General features: G+C 39.4%; 1 protein-coding gene across 2 annotated transcripts in view; it reads right to left on the bottom strand.

Annotated features, from left to right (window-relative positions):
- The window catches only part of ANKRD13C (ankyrin repeat domain 13C), a 67,601-nt gene extending 42,734 nt beyond the window's left edge, over positions 1 to 24,867 (bottom strand). Inside the window, exons 1-3 of one of the 2 annotated variants that reach the window (XM_080658312.1) lie at positions 24,080 to 24,867; positions 11,826 to 11,867; positions 3,255 to 3,359 (exon numbers count right to left, since the gene is read on the bottom strand). In XM_080658312.1, coding sequence (XP_080514438.1) covers positions 3,255 to 3,359; positions 11,826 to 11,867; positions 24,080 to 24,530 — 598 coding nt within the window. In that variant the 5' untranslated portion in view covers positions 24,531 to 24,867. The remainder of the gene's footprint in view (positions 1 to 3,254; positions 3,360 to 11,825; positions 11,868 to 24,079) is intronic. The other variant, XM_080658313.1, reaches the window with a different exon arrangement.
- Between the last annotated feature and the right edge of the window lie 614 nt (positions 24,868 to 25,481).

Consider the following 25,481-nt stretch of genomic DNA (forward strand, 5'->3'; position numbering starts at 1 on the left):
GCAGAAGCCATATTTTTTCATCAACTGAACATACTGCAACTGACTGAAGGCATTCAATAAATAACACAAAATGATGTAAAAATTACCAAACATTATTAAAAAGGTAGTAACAATACTATATAGCAAGTAATATATGCAAAAAGAGATTCTTGTTCTATAAGACTTCACATTAAAAAGAAAATCACATCAACTCAAACTTTCTTATGGAAGCAGAAACATTCAGAATGCAATTATACAAAATTACCACTATGTTTTTGGTGTTTCAGTATTTGCACTTCCATATTTTAAAAGTCATACTCAAATGGTATTAGATAGAATTCATACTCAAATAAAATTAGCTTTAGAGGACTTAGATGGTATTAGATAGAATTCATACTCAAATGAATTCATATTCCAATAAACTACAATTAATTTAACTTTCTCTTGCCTTCTTCTCCCAGTATTTTTCAAGTTTTCCATTTATTGTTCCTAAAACTTCTAGAATTAAGCTCTATTGTTCCAAGTATTACTTAAATCTGTACCTTCTGCCTTGCACTTCCTTCTACACTCCAGTCTAATTATTTCCCACTTCTTACTTGGAAAGTTCTTCCTGGGTGTGCCACATGTAACTCAAACTCACCAAGCTTAACACCTAATTATTTAAATCTCATATTGCTCTTCCTTCTATATTCTATATATTAATTAATCAATGAGATCACCATTAATACATGATAGAGATCTTGGAATTACTCATAATCCTTCTATCACTACACAGGAGATAATCAACCATTGTCAGTTCTTTTGTTTAATTATCTTTCTAATCTATCCCTTACTTCTCTAAACACAGTATCTCTTCTTTAAGACAAGATTGCCATATTTGATCTAAAGATTATTTTTCTAAAAATCTATTGTCTCCCACTCAATTAAAAAGTCTTAGGTTTTATCTAATAATCTCAAACCCTGCTTTGAAATCTTCTGGGGCTCCAGCCCTGGTTGCTGGTTCCATCCCCAGTGGGGGGCATGCAGGAGGCAGCCAATAAATGATTCTCTCATCATTGATCTCTCCCTCTGCCTTCCTCTCTGAAATCAATAAAAATATATTTTTTAAATATCACTGTACAGAAATCACTTTTATAACATCCTTAACTACTATGTGCCTCAATTTTTACATTAAAATTTATTACTATATATCCAATAATTTAATTTTTTTTAATATATTTTATTGATTTTTTACAGAGAGGAAGGGAGAAGGATAGTTAGAAACATTGATGAAAGAAACACATCCATCAGCTGCCTCCTCCTGCACACCTCCTACTGGGGATGTGCCCGCAACTAAGGAACATGCCCTTGACCGGAATCGAACCTGGGACCTTTCAGTCCGCAGGCCAGCGCTCTATCCACTGAGCCAAACTGGTTAGGGTCAATAATTTATTTTCTTAGAAAACTCTGTTTATTGACCTTCCCCATAGATTATGAATTACTAAAGAGTAGAAACCATGTCTTGATTCTCTACATCTTACTATATACACATGCTTTATAGTAAGGACTCAATAAATATTCACTAATGCTGAATAAAAGAATCTTTGAAAGTCACTTAAGTCGCACGGTGGGTCAGAAATCCAGGAGCCCACCTGGTTTCCTTCCACTCTGCTAATCGTTTAGAAATATCAGAACCCTTTCTGGGTAACTCAGTTGGTTAGAGTGTCATCCTGATACACCAAAGTGTGGGTTTGATCCCCAGTCAAGGCACATACAAGAATCAATCAATTAATGCATAAATAAGTAGAACAACAAATCGATACTTCTTTCTCTCTCTCTTTCTCCCTTCCTCTCTTTCTCAAATAAATAAATAAATAAATAAATAAATAAAAATTTTTAAAAATACATCAGAGAAAGTTTATTCAGACCAACTGCTACAACTTTTAATTTATTCTCACTTTCTTAGAGCTGTATATTTTTATCTTTTTCCTAAAATAATTCTACGGTTAGTACAGTTTCTTGCTCTCATAAGGGTCTCTTGATGTTTGTCCAGAAAGGACAACTCTCAATGAATAACTTACATATACATATACATACTAGTATAGTTGTTAAAATATCACAATTTTATCTCACATTAAATCTTAAGCCCAAATCTAAATTCATCATTAAAAGTTGTCCAAGGTGTTCACAAACTCCACAAATATAATATGTGGATTACTTGTAAAGCTAAAGCAAAGAAAAAACCCATAAGAGCCCAAAACTTAGCATCAAAAATAAAATCAGGAGTGTCCAATGTTATGCTTTTTTTTTTAAGTGAAACTACTAAATTTTTTTATAGTTCCTTCTACAAAGCTAGACTGAAGTGATTATTTTCAGCCTCAAAGTACAAAAGATAATATTACCATTCAATATTACCACTCAAAATTTTATAACATTTTCAACTATTGAGATGTGTTTGACAAAAATAAGACCTGTATATGAAACTGAAAAGAAAAAAAAATAGGCGTAGGAGGAGGGGAGAGCGATATAACTGAACAGTATATAAATTGTGAAAAATATATCTGTCATTTTTTGGAAATTCTCTAAAGACTAAAACAGACACACTTGTTCCTTGCTTTTAGTAATTAAAGCAGATAGATAACTGATATTAATACACCAATTATTTTCAGCTCAAACTAATCTTCAAAAAATTAAGCAGTTGTCAGAAAGGATAGTCAAGTCTCAATGTTTTTATTTTTATTTTTTCTCAATGTTTTTAAAAAGTCCTTCAATGTAAATTATATAAATCCCTGGCCAGAGTTTCCCAATGGTTAGAACATCAGCCCATGCATTGAAGGGTTTTGGGTTCAATTCCCGGTCAAGAGCACATACCTCACTTGCAGGTAAAATCCCTGCCCTGGTTGGGGTGTGTGCAGGAGGCAACCAATTGATGTGTCTCTCTCACATCGATGTTCCTCTCCTCTATTTCTCTCCCTCTCCCCCTTCCCTTCTACTCTCTCTGATAATCAATGGAAAAAAATATCCTCAGGTAAAGATTAAAAACTAAAAATATGATAGAAAAAGAAACGAAGAATAGGGAACAATGCTGTAAAAAGAGAAAAAAACATACTTTTAAACGTAATTCCTCAATTATTTTTATGTATCATCCAATGTTCAAGTTCCTAATAATCCACATATAAGCTTATAAATAACTACATACTTTTCAGAGCATGGAAAGTTATGCTAAATGAAAAATATTTCAAATGCATCACTTCATATTTTTAGACTATATAACAACGGTAATTTATATTGCTTACTCATCTGTCTATCTCCATAGCTGATGGCTTCCGCCAGTGGGCTCCATCCCTGAGCATTTTTCACTTTTACTGGAGCATTGTGAGCCAAAAGTAAATGGGCACATTCTGAAACATAAAGTGGTAATAATATCAAACATCTTGTAATTTTTAGAAACTCAATATAAAACTCATGTAAAAATTCAAGAAACCAAATTAATGGAAAACAAATCTATAAAATAAATACTGCACAATGGAGAATTAAATATTTAATTCCTATGTATCACCCAGGCAGTGTGCCTCAGTGGTTGAGCATCATCCTGTGAACCAGGAGGTCACAGTTCCATTTCTGGTTAGGGCACATGGCCAGGTTGTGGGTTCAATCCCCAGTGGGGAGAGTGCAAGAGGCAGCTATTCAATGATTCTCTCATCATTGATGTTTCTATCTCTCTCTCCCTCTCACTTCCTCTTTGAAATCAATAAAAATATTTTTTAAATTAATAATAATTTCTATGTATCTTAACCAGGTTATTTCAGATCCTCAGATTCACAAAGTATCCATTCTAAAAATAAATTGGATCTCTCTGCAATGGAAGAATTATGTTTCTTAATAATTGTTCTCAAGAGTATTTTGAAAATGTTTTCTATTTTAAAAGGTAACCCAAGAACCTCAAGAGTAATTTACATCAAACAAAAAAGATTTGATTGTAATATCAAATGAAAAGCTCATTATTTATTTCATCTCTTAATCAAGTGAACAAACTTAGTGGCATTAATAGTGAGATAGTAGACATTATGTGTATCCCAAAGTGAAACAATATAATGAAGTTCACAGAGCTCCCTGGGCCCCTTCCCAGAGCCCCAGTGCCCCTTCTCCTGGCTCCTTCCCCTCATCTCCCCAAACCCTCTCCAATTCCCAGGCCCCTCTCCTGACCCAAAAGAAAAAAAAAAGTTCATAACATCACCTATGCAGCATGCTTTCCAGAAATGTTTAACCTGAATCTAATTAAGCCTCTATAGTTCATTTTCAATTTACAGGAGAGACTGAAAACAAAGAAAAAGTTAAATAATATCATGAGAAAATAGTCAGGTAAATCTGAGATGAGGGGACATTATACAAATTAGCTTGGGCAAGACTTCTAACAGGTACACAGGAGGAAGAAAAAGCTGGGCAAATTTTTCTAGATTAAGATAAAGAGACATATCAACCAAATGCAATGAGTAAGCTTCGAATGTGTCTAGGTTTGATATAAAACATCTATAAAAGACATTTTTAAACTGAAAAAAAAAAATCAAATCTGAATTAGATATCAGATTACAATAATATTAATTTTCTTAAGTGTGAAAACAATATCGTGGCTATGAAGGAAAATGACTTAGAGATGCATGCTAAAGTAGTTTGTGGTAAAATGTCATTATGTCTAAATCTAATTTTTAAATGGTATAGCAACAGTAATACATATAAACTGCTAAGATAAAGAGAAAGATAATGTAAATATGATAAAATATTAACAATTACTGAACCTAGATGGAGATTATTTCAATGTTTGTTGTGATAATCTTTCACATATATTTGAAAGTTTTCATAATAAAGTGTTAAAAAAAAGGAATGTAAAAATTATTTTAAAGGAATAAATTTAAGCTATCTCAATGTGGAATATCCACATTGTACTGCTAAATGAAAATGCAGAATATATTATGATCCCAATATTTAAAAAGGAATAACTAAAAAATTACATATATGAGTGTGTGTTTAGACACATACACACATATCTACACTAATAAAAGAAAAACATGCAAGTTGACCATACCTCCGATACGCCCACAAGCCACACCCACTAGCCAATCAGGAGCAAGTATGCATATTAACCCAACCAAGATGGTTGCGGCCACGGAGTGAGCAGGAGGCTTGGGTTTCCCCAGCAATGGAGGAAGCCAAGCTTCCCACCCGCTCTGGCCAGCCCTGGCCTCCGCTCAAGTCTACAAAGTTTCAATTATAGGAGATAAATAAATCCCAACGAAAATGGCGGCAGCCATGGAGCTGGAGAGAGCAGGAGGCTTGAGTGTCCCCTGGCAATGGAGGAAGCCAAGCTTCCCACAGCCCTGGCCTGACCAGGCCTTCGCTCAAGGCTACAAAGTTTCAATTATAGAAGATAAATAAATCCCAGATACCAGGGCCTCCACTTGGGTCGCCGAGGGGCATGGCCAGCCTGCAAACCACCACAGGCCCCTTGCCCAGGTCGCCCCATGCCCCAAGGGAAGCCCCACACCGATCCGGGACACCCTTCAGGGCAAACCAGCTGGCCCCCACCCATGCACCAGGCCTCTATCCTATCTAATAAAATAGTAATATGTAAATTGACTGCCACCCGAACATACAAGATGGCTGCCCCCATATGGTCAAAGATGGCTGCCTCCATGTGGACATAAGATGGCCACCACAAGATGGCCAGCAGGAGAGGGCAGTTGGGAGGGACCAGGCCTGCAAGGGAGGGCAGTTGTGGGCGATCAGGCCAGCAGGGGAGGGCAGTTGGGAGGGACCAGGCCTACAAGGGAGGGCAGTTGGGGGCGATCAAGCCTGCAGGGGAGGGCAGTTAGGGGTGACCAGGCTGGCAGAGGAGGGAAGTTGGGGGAGACCAGGCCTGCAGGGAAGGGCAGATGGGGGGGACCCAGGCCTGCAGGTGAGAGCAGTTGGGGGAGAACCAGGCCTGCAGGTGAGAGCAGTTGGGGGAGAACCAGGCCTGCAGAGGAGGGCAGTTAGGGGTGACCAGGCCTGCAGGGGAGGGCAGTTAGGGGCAATCAGGCTGGCAGGCAAGCAAGCGGTTGGGAGCCAGCAGTCCTGGATTGTGAGAGGGATCCCAGATTGGAGAAGGTGCAGGCTGTACTGAGGGACCTCCCCCCACCCCCCGTGCACAAATTTTGTGCACCGGGCCTCTAGTCACATATAAATAAGCAAAAACTATAAAGGTGATAAAATATAAAGAGAGTAGATGGGATAAATAGGACAGTTGGAAATAAAAGAGAACATCCAGAGAGACCCTTATGAAAGTTAGAATAATCCTAGAATTATCTCAGGGGGGAAATTTTTAAATTGCATATCCAAAAAAGACTGAGAATGAATTAAAAGTTGCAGCAATGGGCCTGAAGAATACATCTCTGATATCTAACAAAAAGTATAAGAATTAAAGATTAGTTTTCTATTTCATCTCCTAAAGATTCCTAAAATCTTCCTTAAGTATAATCCATTTTAATTAAAATCCATAGTTCAAAATCTTTCCTGCCAACACAGCCAACATGATCAATGGACCCAGAAATTCAGAAAAATCAGACTTCAACGGTGAAAAAATAAGATTATTCAGTAGGTTAAGATGAGCGAGAGAAATAAATAAAAGTGTAAAAGTCATATGGTAGTCCTCTTTTTAACTCAATCAATAAATATAATTTGAATGAACTAAGAATTTATACTGTGCTTACAAAGAAGTATACAAACAGAAAGTGCCCCCAACAAAGAAATCACAAAAGGTACAATATATCTCTAAAGAAGAAGATAAAGAGAACAGAATTAGGTACAAGGTAGGTGTTTTAACTTCTACTACACATTTTTATTTGACTCTTGTGCAACCAAATATCAAAAAATATTAAAAGCCATAATTTTTTTAAAAAGTAAAAAAAAAAAAAAAAAAAGAGTATAAAAGTGGAAAAATAGCCCTAGCCAGTTTGGCTCAATGGATAGACTGTCAGCTTGCAGAATGAAGGGTCCCAGGCTCGATTTGGACTCAATTCTGGACAAGGGTATGTACCTTGGTTGCAGGCTCCCAACCCTAGGTTAGGGACATGCGGGAGGCAACCAATCGATGTGTCTCTTTCACATCAGTGTTTCTCTCTGTCTCTCCCTCTCCCTTTTACTCTCTCTAAAAATCAATGGAAAAAATATCCTTGGGTGAGGATTAAAAAAAAGTGGAAAAATATAAATGGACAAATGTAAATTGGTCAGTATATTACTGAAAAGGACTCAGAAAGAGCAAATACCAACATTATTTGCAGATCATGAATCATCAGTTTCCCAAAATACCTTTCACAGAATTCTAGTGTCTCAAGATACTTATGAAAAAGAGCAAACATCAAATAACTATAAGGAACAATGACTCCAAACCAACACTTTCCCCAACAACCCAGAGAGTCACAATGCATATCAAAGTTCTAAGAAGGTCCATAATAAAGAAAACTGCTTAATACTTATTAATACACTATCTTCCAAATTGATAAGACCTGGAGACACTGTTTTCCTCAAAATACTTAGCAATATCCCAGGAAACCAATGTTCTATGAAATACAGTTTGTACAGGCTGATATAAACCTATGATGAAGCATAACAATACCTCCAACTAACATTAGAACACTTAGACCTGGGATGGTAAATATGCTTCATTTCATATTCAAATCCTGGTAAATCCATACTTAGTATTAAAGTACGAAATTTAGAACAGTAATCAGTCTTGGCATCTAATTAACTATGTCTGCCATGAAAATTGGAGGAAGACATGATATTAGCTAACTTTGATATAGATCGTATCTTTTTTTAATGGTTCTCAGTAAAAAGAGATCATGGCAGTTCAGCATAATAGGAATCTAAGCTCTAGAGCAGTGGTTCTCAACCTTTGTAATGCCGCGACCCTTTAATACAGTTCATGTTGTGGTGACCCCCAACCATAAAATTATTTTCGTTGCTACTTCATAACTGTAATTTTGCTAGTGTTAATGAATCGTAATGTAAATATCTGTGTTTTTTACATTAATGTAAATATCTGTGTTGAGAACCACGACCCACAGGTTGAGAACCGCTAGCACGGTCGCCTAAGACCATCAGAAAACACAGATATTTACATTATGATTCATAACAGTAGCAAAATTACAGTTATGAAGTAGCAACGAAAATAATTTTATGGTTGGGGGTCACCACAACACGAGGAACTGTATTGAAGAGTCCCGGCATTAGAAAGGTTGAGAACCACTGCTCTAGAGCCTAATACTCCATATTCAATAAAATTCTGCAACTTTACTCTGGAAAAGTTGCTTAACTTCTCAGAGCTAAGTTTTTTTTAATCTGTAAAATGGGAATAATAATATCTTCCTCATATGGTTCTTATGTTAAACAAGTAAATATATGTAAAGCACTAAAAAAGAGCATCTAGCATATTGTAAATGGTGAACATATTTGTTATTTTTTAAAGTTCTGTTCCAATGCCCTTTAGAAAAAAGTGCAAGTGTTTATTGGTCAAATTTAGCCAACTACATCTGATACATGTTTACCAATGTTGCTATACTAGAGATGACTCTCATGGCCTTCCCTACCCACATACCTGATAAACATTCTTCCTTGTATTTCTGATTCCCTCTCCCACCCCCAACTCTCATCCCAATCTAGGTAGATGGAGCTGATTTCACAAAAGTAAATACTTATCCCAATTATAAGTCACTAGAGGCCCAGTGCATCATGCACTGGAGTGGGGGTCCCTCAGCCCGGCCTGCCCCCTCTCACAGTCTGGGAGCTCTCAGGGGCGGGAGACGACGCCCCATCACACCTCTGCTGCTGCCATTGCCGGCAGCACAAGCCTCGGCTGGCCCTGGTTACCTGAGCCTCGGGCAGCCCTGGGCAGCTGAGCAGCCACCATCTGAGGCTTGCCTGTGTCTCAGGCTGGCCCTGGGCGGCGAGGCAGCTGCCATCCGATGCTTGCCTGCACCTTGGGCGTCAGCTGGGACGCTGCCATCCAAGGCTTGCCTGTGCCTTGGGCCGACCCTGGGCAGCTGTGCAGCCACCATCCGAGGCTTGCCAGCACCTCGGGCTGGCCCTGGGCAGCTGGGCAGCTGCCATCTGAGGCTTGCCTGTACCTCGGGCTGGGCCTGGGTGGCTGGGGGGCTGGGAGACTCAGGAGGCAGGCGCCCTGGTGGGGCTGAGGGGACTGGGTGCCGCCATCTTGTGGCTGTGGGCGCTACCATCTTTGAGGGTGTGGCAGTCAATTAGCATATTCCCCCCTTATTGGCTATGGGCACCACCATCTTTGAGGGCATGGCAGTCAGTTGGCATATTCCCTCTTTATTAGATAGGATGAGCATGCCAGTCATTCATCACCGTGGCTTGGCTTGAGATGAACAAAACCCATCAAACATTTTGCTCAGAAATTCAGGTACCTAAGAAACTAAACTATTTAGTGGTGAACACTGAAACCAGAAAGTCATGATTATTCTGGATTCTAGAACAGTTATTTTAGGTCATGTTCAATTTCTGTAAACATTGAAAAATAAATCAGGAAAACAGAGATTACACACACACACATATATATACACACACACACATACACATCTACACTAATAAAAGAGAAACATGCAAATTAACCATCACTCTGCTACACCCACCAGCCAATCAGGAGGGAATATGCAAATTAGAAGAAGAAAGATGGCGGCCGCCCAGATGCTCGAGGTTTGGAGTGGCTGGGTGGGGCAGGACGCCTGCTATGAGAGGGAGGGCAGGGGGTGAAGGGATCTACGGGAGCAGCACTCTGGCCACAGCGAAGACGAAGACTGCAGACTCTGGCCAGAGTCTGCACCGAAGACGAAGATGGCAGACTCCAGCTGGAGTCTGCAGCAAAGACAAAGACGGCAGTCTGCAGCGAAGATGGCAGACTCTGGCCGGAGCCTGCAGCAAAGACGAGGTAGGCAGACTCTGGCCGGAGCGAAGGCCTGGGTCCCAGGTGCCAGAGGAAAACCGGTGCTGGAAGCCAAGGGAATCTCTTCGTGCAATAGGCCTCTAGTATATGTATATATCAGCATATACTAGGTATACCACAAGAAATAGGCCAATGACAAATAGATGGATAGATGAAGGAAGAGAGGTAAGGAGGGAGGAAGGAAGGAAGGTAATAAGGAAGGAAGGGGAATGAATGATCCCTCAAACAGTCTTGGTAATGCTTTTCCTGAGATGTAGCCAGTCCCCATATTTGAGTTTCTAAAATATGTAGCCTCTTCATGAATCTTTTTATATATATAAAGAGCCAGCAACCAGAACGCCGTAAGGACCAGAACGATCGTATCGACCAGTTGCTATGACGCCCACTGTGACCAGCAAACCGGCCCGATCGGGGGTAGGGCCAGCCAGCCAGCCAACCTCCTGCAGCCCCTCCCCCACCCGGCCCCACCCCAGATCAGCACCCCTCACCCTGATCAGGGGCAAGGCTGGTCAGCCAACTACCTGCAGCCTCTCCCCCTGGCCAGCCCTGCCCCCAATGGGCCCCCACCACTCCATTCCCATGGCCTCTCCCCCCAGCCATCTCTGCCCCTGATTGGCCTCCCCACTCCGATCAGGGGCAGGGCCGGCTGGCCAACCACCCATGGCCCCACCCCCAGGCCGCTGGCACCGGAATGCCCTCCACCCCAATCGGCCTACGGCCCCTCCCCCCAGCCAGTTCCGCCCCCGATCAGCCCCCCCCACCCCATTTGGGGGCAGGGCCTGCCAGCCAATTGCCCACGACCCCTCCCCTCCACCAGCCCAGCCCTGATCGGGCCCCAATTGGGGCAGGCTGGCAGGCCAACCTCCCACCACCTCCTCCTCCCGACAGGCCCGGCCCCGATCTGCCGATTGGGGCCGGGCAGGCTGGACCCCACCCATACGTGAATTCATGCACTGGGCCTCTAGTATAACAATAACAGATATTCATAATGATACATCTAGATCAGAAAAAAAGTCTTAAAAATTAATAAGCCTGTTTAAAAAATAATGAGTATATGTTTTAAAAAAAAATTTTTAGCAAACACATCTAAAATTTTAAATTCTAGCACTCACAAGGTTGCCAATCGCCTCGCTGGTGTGGCTCAGTGGTTGAGCATTGACCCAGGAACCAAAAGGTCCCCATTTCGATTCCTCATTAGAGCACATGCCCAGCTGCAGGCTCAATCCCGGAAGCACCAACAAATGTTTCTCTCTGTTTCTATCTCTCTCTCCTTCTCCCTTCCTCTCTCTAAAATCAATAAAACATATTTTTTTTAAAAAGTTGCCACCAGCTATCTGGAATCCTTGCTTTTCAGGATTATTGGGAATCCAGATAACTAAGATTTTATGGCATCTAGAAATAGCCTTATAAAGCAGATCTTTTGAATCATCTTGCATACATGTTGCTTTCTTAATTAAAAAATAAACAAGCATTAAATTTTTACAATCATATACAAAAGCCTAGACTTAGGAGATTTTAATATAAAAGTCCACATGAAAGATTATAAAACTCTTTGAATATCAGAAGTATTACAATAATGAATAAAACTTAATGTATGAAAATAAGAGTCTCCTGAAATTATAAATACTTGCTTGACAAAATAACCAAGTAAGAACAAAAACATATAATTTCACAAGGCATAAAGGTTAATATAAGATTTCCACTATGGGAAAATATTTATTTTTCATATACTGAATGCTAAGCTCAATTAGCAAATAAAATAATCAGGTTAATTTTTTAAATCTAAAAAGACAAAATTCACATGGAAAATTTAAAACTGACTATACATTAGTGAAGTTAAACATAAAAAAAAAAGAAAATATTTACTAACCTTTATTTCCTAACATCACAGCAAGATGTAAAGGAGTGTTTCCTAAAATAAAATAAAAAGTTAAATTAGTATAAAAACATAAGAAAGTGTGTATTTAAAAGTAGTTTCATCTCTTTCACAAATTTCCTGACAGATTTTAAGCAAAGTAAATGTGATTGCAAATGATCCTGTTTTATATGGCAAATTCAAAGTCAGAAGATGCTAAGGTTTCCAAACATAATACAGCCAACTCCTCTTTCCTTTGCCAACCCACCCCCATCTCTCTCCAAAAAATACCCATTTTGCTTTAGGGATTTCTTCTCTAAACAGATTTAGAGCTTCCTTTGCTGCTAATTTATCTGTCATATTATTCTTTGCTCATTCAGCAAACAACTTAAATACTTACTATAAACTCATTCTTGGAGATAAATATCAATATGATCCAATCCCATCCTCAAGTTGTCAAAATTCTATTAGAAACTAATATGAAAATAAATCATTGTTATATTATTTAATAGAATAGAAGGGAGTGTAGCATGACAATGGAACACAGGGCAGAGCACCTAATTTTGCCTGTGCAGAGAGACTTAAATATTCAAGATAGACCATAGTGAAAAAAGTCTTGAAGAAGGGATTAGAAATTTGTAGGAAAAGAAAGCAACACTGACTAGTCTTCCGTTCAAATGCAAGAACAGTTTTGGGAAATACACAAAAAAAGTTTATAATTAGTGTGAGTAAAGAGCTTGTAGGAGAATAGCAAATAATGAAATGGGAAATAATATCAAAAGACAAATCAATGAGAACCTGTAGGCTATGCTATAGAGTTCGGACTATATCCTATAGTGGATGATATAGAATGACTAATTTAATTTCAAAATGATTTCCCAAATCATACAGCCTAAAAACTTCTTGATTACAGAAGAAATCAAAACTACAGTAACATTTTAAAATAAAGTTACTAATTAAAGTTTGTGTATTAATTTTCAGATATTAGCATTTTTATAGAAGTTGCTACATGAACAATTTTTTTCTAGTAAAACTACACATGATTGAAGAAATCATGTACAGGATAAAAAAAACTTGATTACATTTTCTAAGAAATCTGCATATGATCTACCCTAATCTCATAGCTAAACAAAACCTGCCAAGATAATTAAAATACACACACACACACACACACACACACACACACACACACACGCGCGCACACACACCTCTCTTGCTCAATAAAGCCAGAAGAAAATGGCAAAGAGAGCAAGATTGTAATTCATGTAAAATTTACAAGGCACAAATAAGTTCACTAAACTTAAATTGTATCTATAAGAAATTTTACCAAAAAACAAGCTGGGTTATAGTAAATATCTTCATCTTAGTCATTAGAAACAACAAAAAAAATTTTTTTAATGGCAGACTTTGGAATACAATTCACATTATGGTTTTCAGAAATAAAAATTTGAAGTACAACTTCTATTAGTGATTAGGCAATATACTCCCCAGTTTTCACACCTCAGAACTTAACTTAGTTGAATAGAGAAACCACTATGATATAACTGTTAATAAGCAAACATTGAAGCATGTCCCAGAAAAGACATGACTACCAAAAGTCACTGGTATAAGCTATTTTCCAAAGACAAACTTCAATCCCTCCAAGATGTGACATAATACCTTTTAGGGTGAGCTAGCTACCTTTTCAAAATGCTATGTCATAATGTTAGAAATATTTATATGAGTAAGAATAAAAACAAGTCCAATGAAAAAGTATTCTGTGGCCCAGGACAGGCCACACGCCCAGGTTTCAGGCTTGATCCCTAGTAAGGGGTGTGCAGGAGGCAGCTAACTGATGTTTTACTCTCTCATCAATGTTTCTCTCTCCTTTCCTATCTAAAAATCAATTAAATGAGATCTAAAAGGTAAGTAGAAACTAAGAAATGAAAGAATGAAAAGAAAAGCATTCCAGAGGCCAAAGTAACCTGGAATATTCAAGGAACTGAAAGAAAACAAGGCCAGAACATAGAAAAAAAGATTTTTGTACAAGATAATATAAGAGAAGTAGGCAACAGCCAAATCCACGCAGAGCTCTGTAACTATGGTAAGAAATATGAATGTACTTTTAAGTGAAGAAGACATTAAAGGATCTTGAGCAGGGACATGACCTGATACAAATAAATTTTAAGATGATACTTGTTACCATTTATAGAGGATAGAACAGAGGAGAGGCATAGGGAAACTAGTTATGAGACTGGTGCAGTATTCCAGGGAAAAGATAATAAAAATTGGTTGGTCTCAAGTGGTGGCAATGGAGACAGAAAGTAGACTGATTTAAAATAACTTGTTTCCCTAGCTGTCTTGGCTCAGTGGATAGAGCGTCGGCCTGTGGACTGAAGGGTCCCGGGTTTGATTCCAGCCAAGGGCACATGCCTGGGTTTCAGGCTCGATCCCCAGTAGGAGACGTGTGGGAGGCAGCTGATCAATGATTCTCTCTCATTATTGATGCTTCTATCTCTCTCTCCTTCTCCCTTCCTCTCTGAAATCAATAAAGAAATACATTTTTTAAAAAAATAAATAAAATAAAATAGCTTGTTGATTGATGTGTATGGGTAGGAGAATGGGGTGAGAAAAAGAATAATCCCAATGACCGAAGTTTAAGCAACTGGATAGTTAATGAGATTTACTAAAAGACTGGATGGCCAGGTGTAAGGTGGAAAATGACAACTCCATTTTGGACAAATGTATTTTAATATATCCATGAGATTCCCAAGTAGAAAAATTACAAAACCTGGAACTCCAAGAAGTCTAGAGGTCAAATATACAAATTTCTGAATATTCATTTTTGTCCTACCTGTAGAAAAGGCAGTAACAGTTACCTTTCTTCACTTCTCTATCTTAAAGGAAAAATAAATAAATAAATAACATGCTCTAAATGGTAACTGGAAAAGAAAACAAGAAAATAACACCAGTTACTGCCCAGGAGGGTAACTGGGTAGCTAAAGAAAGATGTACCTAGATAATTACTCTGTTTCCTTAAACCACCCAAGAACATCTAGATGTAAAGTTAAAAGTATATCTACTTAAGTTACAAATGAAACTTCTCATTTCAAATCCAAATCAATCACATTTCCAAAATATTGATGAACCAGAAATGACTGAGTTCAATAATCCAATCTCTCTCAATTTACAGTTAAGAACATAATCAGAAATACATACTACAATTAAGGATGCCAAATATCATGCTGTGATTTCAATATTTTAAATGCAAATGATCATCATCATCTTCACCTAGCCAACCAACACCGCATTTACTTTACTGACCAAATGTATCATGAAATAAGGGCTCAAATGTTCTAGTCACCTTCATTTATTATTCCATTTTTAAGTCCTCTATCTGCTGCTTAAGCTAGTTACACAAAGAAAATCAAAACTTAAAATAACCTTCTCTGTGAAGTTTTCACAATGAAATTTTTAAGTCTGAAATTGGATGCCTTGGTTCTAACTTGGTAAACAAAATTGAACTGTTTTATCAAATGAGTAAAACATTCCAGTAACATTAAGACTATTATAGTATGAAAGTATGCAAATTATTAACCAAACTAGAGGCCCGGTGCATGAAATTCGTGCACGGGGGGGGGGGGGGGAGGGGTGTCCTTCAGTCCAGCCTGCACCCTCTCAAATCTGGGACCCCTCGAGGGATCAATCCAGAACCGATGGCTCCCAACCATTTGCCCTCCTGCCTGCCTGCCTGATTGCCCCTAACCACTTTGCCTGCCAGCCTGAGCACCCCCTAACCACTCCCCTGCCAGCCTGATCGATGCCTAACTGCTCCCCTGCCGGCTGATTGCCCCTAACTGCCCTCCCCTGCCGGCCTGGTCGCTCCCAACTGCCCTCCCTTGCCAGCCTGGTAACCCCTAACTGCCCTCCTCTGCTGGCCTGGTCACCCCTAACTACCCTCCCCTGCCAGCCTGGTCACCCCTAACTGCCATCCCCTGCAGGCCTGGTCCCCACCAACTGCCCTCCCCTGCAGGCCTGATCACTCCCAACTGCCCTCCCCTGCAGGCCCGGTCGCCCCCAACTGCCCTCCCCTGCCAGCCCGGTCGCCCCTAACTGCTCTCCCCTGCTGGCCTGGTCTCCCCCAACTGCCCTCTCCTGCAGGCCTGATTGCCCCCAACTGCCCTCCCCTGTAGGCCTGGTTGCCCCCAACTGCCCTCCCCTGCAGGTCTGTTTCCCCCCAATTGCCCTCCCCTGCAGGCCTGGTCGCCCCCAACTGCCCTCCCTTGCAGGCCTGGTCCCTCCCAACTGCCCTCCCCTGCATGCCTGGTTCCTCCCAACTGCCCTCCCCTTCTGGCCTGATCACCCACAACTGCCCTCCCTTGCCGGCCATCTTGTGGCAGCCATCTTGTGTCCACATGGGGGCGGCCATCTTTGACCACATGGGGGCAGCCACCTTGTGTGAGAAGTGATGGTCAATTTGCATATCACCTCTTTATTAGATAGGGTGGCTAGCATTTCTGGCTCATCTATTATATTTGCCCAATGGAATGCTATATACTTTATATACATTATCTTATTTAATTTGCTCCATACCCTGTGAGACAAATATTACTTCACAGGTAAGAAAAATAAAGCTAATAACAGTTAAGTAATTTTCTAAAATTACGTATCTAGAAATTGGGGAGTCATGACTCTAAGATCCTTATTCCTTTTACTACACTAACAGTTTTAAAACATTTTGGTTGCTAGACCCTTTTTTTTCTAGACCCTTTTATACTCTTAAGAATTGTTGAAGATGCCAAAAGTCTTTTAGAAATCTATCAATTTTTACCATATTAGAAATTAAATTTAATGTTTTATATTTTTATTTATTAATTTAAAAGGACAATAAACCCATTATGTTTATATAATTTTTTTCTGAAAAAATAATCACATTTTACAAAACAAACAAAAAAATGAACGAATAGATCTTTTACTGATACATGATTTTTGATATGAAAAATATTGGTTGACGAAGTTACACAGATCTTCTAAATGTTAACTCATTTCACTATATAAAATCAAAAAAATTCACATTTGGTAATATCACCCATCTGACTAGTACAGTCTTTAAATATCGGGAAACTATCAAACTTAGAGTGAAACTTTTTCCAAATACTAATTTTCATTTCAAAGTTTGATGTTTTTTTCCACTGGCAATAATGTCAATTATTTTCCTTGAAGTCACAGGCTCACTTCATTCAATTTCCAGAAAATGTGTGCCAAATATCCAAATTGGAATAACCATAGTTTGTAAACTGGCTTTTTTTTTTTTCCAAGTAAAAATGGGGTTTCATGAGTGGCTTACAACTCAAAAAACTGCAGAACTGTTTTCTCTTATTTTCTGTTCAGTATGCAGAACAACATCATGCATAATCCATATTATGTCAAAAAATACAAAAAGATATGTATTTGAGATTAAGACAATAAAATTAATCATGTCTACTTCATCAAAGACATTAAGAAAAATGGCTTTTTAAATTAAAACTGCAAGTACATGGCAGTGAATAATACAATGTCTACTGGCAGTTTGGTGCCTTGATTCATGTTAAGGTTCCAAATATTTATTCACCACTGCTTTTATACCATGAGCAAAAATGTCAGCACAGTGAGAAAGGCAAGCTATGACTGTGTATTATTACAAAAATAGTTTTGACTTGATGTGCCCCCTATCTAGGAAGCAAAGCAGGAAATTACAAGTACCAGAACCAACATAGCTCTAGCTTCTACAGACACCTTCAAGTCCCATCCAAGCAAGCAATAAGGGAGCATTTTTTTTATTTTCTCTCATAAATGGTACTATACTATATACCAGCCGTGGGCAAACTACGGCCCGCGGGCTGGATCCAGCTGTTCTATCCGGTTCTCTTGCTCTCCCCTCCGCTCCTTTACTTTGAATTTATATTAGTTCACACAAACACTCCATCCATGCTTTTGTTCCGGCCCTCCGGTCCAGTTTAAGAACCCATTGTGGCCCTCGAGTCAAAAAGTTTGCCCACCCCTGCTATATACTCATACATGAGAATATTACATTCAACCCATCTTCAACTCCTCCCTTCTCAATATTTCCATAGCTACCCTTCCTTATTAAAATAGCATGATAAATTGACCCTTGTGTCTCCTAGTTTTTGCTTCAGAGAGCAGCCAGAGTGAACCTTTTAAAATCAATGTTACTCATCTGTTCAAAATCCTCAAATTGCTTCCTATGTTGCTCAGATAAAAGCCCAAATCTTTAACAATTCCTCCCTGTCACCTCTCAAATCTCCTCTCTTACCACTCTACCCCTTGTCCCAACTATTCCTTAAAGGCCTTCCTATTCCTTAAACATGATACTTTTTTTGCATCTGCCTGAAACTCTGTTCTGCCAGATATGTGCTAACTTTCTTTAGATAACTGCCTAAATTTTTTTTATCATTGATGTCTTCTCAGAACCTGACTTCCATGAAATAATTACTACCTCCCCTCATCCTCTCTATACGCTTCATTCTGCTTTATTTTACTCTATATTTATCATTACCATGTATGTATTGGTTTGTCAATTATTTACCTTTCCCCTTTTAAAATGTAAGCAGGAGACCAGGAACTTTGTTTAGTTCACTGCTGTAAACCAGACCTAAAACATTGTTTATCACACATTGTGAGCTCAGTATATTACATGAAGTAATAAATGAACAAAGAGAAGAAAAAAAAAAATGATGAAGAACCATTAGCATAGTGTTAAAATTGGTTTTTACTCTCCAAAAAACATTTCGCCCCCGGACAAAGCAGGTCTCCACAAGACAGCCAACCCAACGATATATACGCATAAGAGGATATGCAAGACTGCACATATGCTTTTATAAAATTCATTACAGTGCTGAGTAAGAGAAAGCATGCATTAACATGCCTGATAGATATCTACCACCAAGAATCTAAATGCACCAGTAGCAAACTACAGATGATTTACAGGAGTCAAATGAATCTAACCTCATAGCAGACTGACAGGCAGTATAAATCCAAGTATCATATAAAATCTCAAGTAAAGTCTAAATCTCAAAAACTTAACCCATGGACAGTCCTACTCTGTTGGAGATGCACATAGGGTAAGAGGTGAAAGATGGAAAGTCATATTCATATAGTCATTAAGATCAACTGGCCCTAGCAGGTTTGGCTCAGTGGTTAAGTTAAAGTGTCGGCCTATGGAATGAAGGGTTCAACGGCACATTCCTCAGTTGCAGGCTCAATCCCCAGCCTTGGTCGGGTGTGTGCAGGAGGCAACTAATCTATGTGCCTCTCTCCCATTAATGATTCTCTCTCTCTGTCTTTCCCCCTCCCTTCCACTCTCTCTAGAAATCAATGGAAAAATACCCTCAAGTGAGGATTAACAAACAAACAAACAAATGATCAACTGAATCAACCCAATAGATCAGCAGTTACAGGTTTCACCACCATATCACCCTCGTCCCCAGCGACGGTATATAACACTTGAATGGGTTATCTTGGTCCTCCAGAACCATTCTAAGGGAAAACAAGGCCTGCCTTTCAAAAACAAAGTTCAGAAAAGACTACAAAACATGAGGAGAGCCCTAGCTGGTTTGGCTCAGTGGATAGAGCATTAGATCCAAAAATCATTGTCACATGTCTGGGTTGCAGGCTCGATCTCCAGTAGGGGGCGTGCAGGAGGCAGCTGATCAATGATTCTCTCTCATCATTGATGTTTCTATCTCTCTCTCCCTCTCCCTTCCTCTCTGAAATCAATAAAAATATTTTTAAAAAACCAAAAACATGAGGAGAACAGATATACAACTACCAGTGTTCTTTTTTAAAGATGTGCCATCATTATAATCCTCCTGGCTAAAATTGTTCACTTGAGGCTTAGTTCAAGCCTTTTTTTTTGCCATGTAGTTTAGCTTTATAGTCATTTCTTCTCATATAGACATATTATGCATTATTCTCTTGCATCACCTATCATAAAGATTTTAGTGGTAAAATAATATCAAAAGGGAATTTAAAGATTTCTAGAGAATAAATCAGAATTGAAAAAAACTTAACACCAAACAGATTATCTTATTGCCTCAATTCTCAAACATACATTTTTAATCTTTCAAAATTAAAATGTTTCAAAATCCCTTATTGAAGACATCTGTTGGCTACCAGGCAGAGATATAACACGTTAATTATTTCCTTATCACTTCAATGAGTTACCTGCATTTAGAAACACTGTAAGTTGAATTTTAACTTAAATTTGAAATCTACAATCACTTCAAGATTACACTACATCTCAGTAAAAATAAAAATGAACTGTATACAGAGAGGATGGCTTGTCACATGCCAGGCAATGTAATTAAAGGCAGTAGAAACTGCCAAATCTCTCAGAATAGATCAGAAATTGTTCTCAAACTAGAAAAGACTGGTGTGATCAATTTATATATCAATGACTTTCATTTTTCTGACACCTAAAAGCTTCTGACTAATGGCCAAGAGAAGGTGCTTAACTTCTAAGGATATGTAAGTAAATTAAGAAAATAAAATAAAATTACATGTTTAACAAATAGGAAGTGCACTCAAAATCAAGAAAGTCTTCGAGATCCAAAAAGCAGCAGCCATATAGGTTGCTTGGTGTAAAAAAAAAAAAAAAAAAAAAAAAAAAAAGAAAGTCTTCGATATGCTTCACAAACATTCTCAATTCTAAAGGTGAAGAGGTAAAAACATGATGGTTTGTTTAACTACCATTAGCTAAAAGTGATTTCAGAAAAATCTTACTAGTCAATGTAAAAAAAAGCTTATTTATACTTAAACTTTAATTCTATGCTAATGAGAAAAGATATAACAAATATATAAAGTTTAATGAATCTGTGTACATGTAATGTAATGGATCTTTTTACCTACTCCAAAAACAGTTGTTACTAAACATACAATGAGTCACAATCACTTGGTATATTTGAACACGGTATATACATGATTTAACTTAAATTTCAAGAGATTTGTTTGGATCCAAATACAGTAGACCTCAAAATAATTGATGGCACCCTAACTGGTTTGGCTCAGTGGATAGAGCGTCGGCCTGCTGACTGAAAGTTCCCAGGTTCGATTCCAGTCAAGGGCATGTACCTTGGTTGCGGGCACATCCCTAGTAGGAGGTGTGCAAGAGGCAGCTGATCGATATTTCTCTCTCATTGATGTTTCTAGCTCTCTATCCCTCTCCCTTCCTCTCTGTAAAAAATCAATAAAATATATTACAATAATAATAATAATTGATGGCTCAAAAAAAGCAATTCATATTCAACCAACATTTTACCACAAAAGAAAAAGTTCTATTTTTCCTTGTTCCTATTCAATTCAACAATAAAGAAGGAAGAATTTAAAAACCAGAGTTTCACTGAAAGATGATGTTTAAGATTTTCACTTATTTAACACACACTTAGTATGTACTATGTTTCAGGGACCATTCTAAGAACTTTATAAATGATGTTATATGAAGAATGGATACAGAAGTTAGGAATGTTTACCTGAAGATAAGGAGAACATGATAGCTCTTGTCAAATATCTAAATGACTATCAAATGAACCAGGTAGCCCATTTAAATAAAAAAGATACAGAACAAGCAAGAGATTTGGGCTCTGAAAAACTGAGAGCTCTCCAATGGCAAAATCTCTCTACAAGTCTATTATAACCACTAAATGGGAAAATATATATTAAAGCACTTGGCCATAAACTGCCACATATACATTAGAATTAACTTCTTTGCAATATAGTGGGTCCTGATCAACAGAAATATTTACAAAGAGGTTGGTCATGGGCTTTGGAGTTCACTTCTCATTTTTGCAACTTATCCTAAGTATGCAACTTTAGAAAACCCTCCTTTAAAATAAGGATAAAACCATCTGCTTTGCAAAGTAATTGTGAGAATTAAATCTGATAATGTGTATAAACACTTAGTACAGTGCTGAAACACTCAATAAATTGTATCTATGATGATGACCACTACCATAATGTTGTGGAAGGAATCTCTACAGTGAATATAAAACTATGTGATACGGTGTGGTATGATTGTATGGCTCTGCTATGCACTGGTATGAGTGTATGATTCTGCTATGCACTTATCATGTTACAACAATCCAAATATAATACATAGCTTGTTTCTGTTTGGGTGACTTAAAAAGCATTTATCTTTTGTAATGTGAAAGGAAAAATATTCTAAAAATCTAAATAAAGTATCCAGGTTACTAAAAATGAAGCGTATAAATAACAAAATATAATTGGGAAATGATGCAGCTACAGAGAAAAAAAGGATTAAACAAGTAGCACATTAAATACAAACTACTCTTCCTAGGAGACTCTACTGCAGGACATGAGAATACATATTGAAGAGGAAAAAACAATTACACTTTCCACAGGTATGTGAGCCACTGGTTACATTCATCAGAAATATCAACAAAATAATGGTAGCTAAATACAACACAAACATTTGGTATATCGAGGCAACTTAAAAAGTGAATTTCAGGGGGCTAAGGACAAGAACTTAGGAGTATTTAGGATTCCCATTACTTTGAACAGAATTTGTATTTTAACAAACCAACTTCTAAATGTTGCATTATAGAATATGGAAGCCCATAATCCTGCAATTCAGTACCATTTGTGATCAATCAAGAAAATGAGTTCTAACATACCATACTATCCTACTTAGCCATATTCACCTAGCTCTTATTTGAAAAGGAATTAACTCTCAGAAGGAATCTTTTACGTTTTCAGGGATCTTTCTTTCAACAACAATGACCATAAAGTGAAACGTAGCTACTATGAAGACCAAATATGAGAAACCTCTTAATAATTGACTAATAACCAGAAACTACAACATTTTCCCCACTAAACATTCTTACCCAAAAAGTTAAAATATAATTACCATCAACAAACAATATTATACTTGTTGCAACAATAGTAAAATAAATAAATGTAGGAATAAAAAACTGGGTGCAGTTTTCAGGAACTTTTGGGGGGATTTGATTTATGATAAATGACAAGTAGTGGTATTATTATAATATCACTAAATTCAGAATACAAGAGCAATTGTTAGAAAATTATACAACCAACAGAAATCTTACTTCACCTCAATTTCTGCCCTAATTTTAGATAAGAAGCCTAGAGTCCAATGGAATTAAAGGAGCTTATTCCACAGGCAAGTATTTCATCAATGTGTTATATTATTTTGAGCACAGAGTTCAGTGTGTTCTAACTGAATGTATGCAGTAGTTATGGTCAGTTAAAAGCAAAGCTATCAACATCATTTGCCAACTACCCAGTTTAAATGGCCTATGAAATGTTGAAAATATCAATGTTTACATTCGTTTTCATTAATTTACTGTTGACTAGAGGTCAACTCAATCACATTGTTTTTAGAACTAAAGAAAAAAGAATAAAAAAATCAGCTGATGAGTTTAAGGTAAGGCAAAAAGTAGAAATAAAGTCCTTGAATAACAAATGATTCTACATTCTGTCATATAGGCTGTGATGAAGTTACTATGAAAAACCACAGTACTATTTTTAGTCACAGTCATCAAGATGAAATATTAATATTAGCAACTGCCTACCTAAAACAAGCAAAAAATTCAAAACTCTACTCCAACAAAATGTTACCTACTCAGAAGTCACTTTACTTACTCTAGGTATCAGATGTCAACAAATTTAAACTGTGTGGCTTTCAAAAATCAAAGCACTTTATATTCCATCTTAAAAGCAAAAATCAGACACTTTGTATCAAATTTTCCTAAAAGCATTAAAAACAACAACAGAGAAACAACCACCTGGCAGGCACCAATCACAAGCAGTTGCAATCAAGTTGGGATCTGTACCTAGGTAATGAAGGTAGGTGGGCGATATCTGAATCCAAAATCAAGACCCTAAGGTGGGAGATGAAAGAAAAGAAATATAATTCCATAAACAAAGGAAGAAAGCCAGGATGGATGAGAGGCACCCTACAATTTCTTATCATCAAGAATCAACACACACTGAAGGCCTGTCTCAAAGACAAACAAAACGGCTCCTTGCAGGAAACTTTGAAGTGGGCAAGGAGGAAACATTCCTTTGCACCCACAAGAACCAATCTCCTGACCACTGGCATGCTATTACTGAACCCGTCATGATTTACGGGCATTCGGCCTGGATGGCGAGCAAAGGAAAGAGGGTCTGTAGGAGAAGAGCCTAGGATTGCAGAGGCCTAGGGAGGCACACCCTGGGCTCGGGGAGGGAGAGGTGGAGGGGCGAGCACTCCTCACCGTGATTATCTTTCTGCCCGATATTGTGCGTGCGGATGAGAGAGGACAGCCTCCTCACATCCCCCTTGAAGACGCACTCGTGCACTGGGTAGTGTGCGGGGGAGATGCCTCCGTCTGCGGCGACAGCAATGGGGTGGGTGCCCGTTAGAAGAGTCTGGGACTGGGAGGCGGTGGTTACGGAGGAATTATGCAGCGGCAGAGCCGGCGCGCCGGGAGGAGTGGAGGAGGCCGGGGCTGCCTTCAGCGGGAGCCGGTGGTGATGGTTACTGAAGATCTTATGACAGGCTTTGCCGCCCTTGCCGCCGCCGCCGCCGCCGCCGCCGCCCCTGCCTCCGGTGAAGGTGCCGCCGAGGGCAGCCGCCGCTTCCTCATCCCCAGGCTCCAGCAGGTCCCCCTCTTCTTTGCTGGGCTTGTGGTCCCTCCGCAGTGAGCGGATCTTCTCTCCGGTCATCGCCGCCAGGGGCAGAGAGGAGATCCGGGGGCCTCACCGCCGGCGGCGGAGTCGGCGCTGCGGCGGCACGAGGCGATTAGAGCGGTCGCCGGGAGCCGCCAGCGCAGCATGAACTCGCAGAGAGCCCCCGCGCCCCGGACGGACGCATCTCCCGGGGGAAGAGGAGCCGGCCCTCGGCTGGGTACGAAAGGACGCCCGCTCGCTGGGGGGAGCTAGCGCTCAGGTACCCACGACACCACGATCCTCGTCGCGGCCAATGCCACCGCGGTCTCAGACCGAAAAACAGGGCACGGCCATCGTCCTCTGGCTTCTCTCGCGAGAGCTCCCCCGGGAAGGGGTGGGGGTGGTGGAAAGAAAGGAAACACCGCGACAGGTGAGCGGCGTGCTCCCGCCCCCGCGCTGTCTGTTGCCGGAAGGTGGCGGGTCGGCGGCACCTGCTGGGCACCGCGTTTCTGCCTCGAGCTGGACTTTCTGAATTAGAAGACCCGTCGCTCCCTGTGGCCGCACTTCTCGTGGAGGTTCTGATGCATCTTGTCAACAAGGACTTAAACCCTCCGACCTCTCGGCTTCCCGCAGCGTGCAGGCTGACGTCCCTGCACACAGGATGTGATGTCATTGAGATGCACAGGACATTCATTCACTAAACATTTACTAAGCATCTACTTCGTGCCGTGCGCTGAGCTAGTAGATTTCTAAAATGCCACCCCTGGCGGGAGGGAGCTCGGTAGAGGAAGAAAGATAGTCAAGCAATTGGGTTCAGCCTTGAACTGCACGAGGAATGAAGCGGATGCGGGGAGTTAGGTTGCACACACACACACACAGGCCCAAAGAAGAAGCAAATTTTAGAGTTGGAGTGTCAGAAAAGTCACTACAGAAGAGGTTAGGGGCTGACCTTGGAAAATAGGCTATTCAGCAGAAGGGGAGAGGTAGGTCACTCAAATATTTGTTGAT

The sequence above is a fragment of the Plecotus auritus genome, assembly GCF_963455305.1.
Source record: "Plecotus auritus genome assembly, chromosome: 2".
Taxonomy (NCBI): Eukaryota; Metazoa; Chordata; class Mammalia; order Chiroptera; family Vespertilionidae; genus Plecotus; species Plecotus auritus.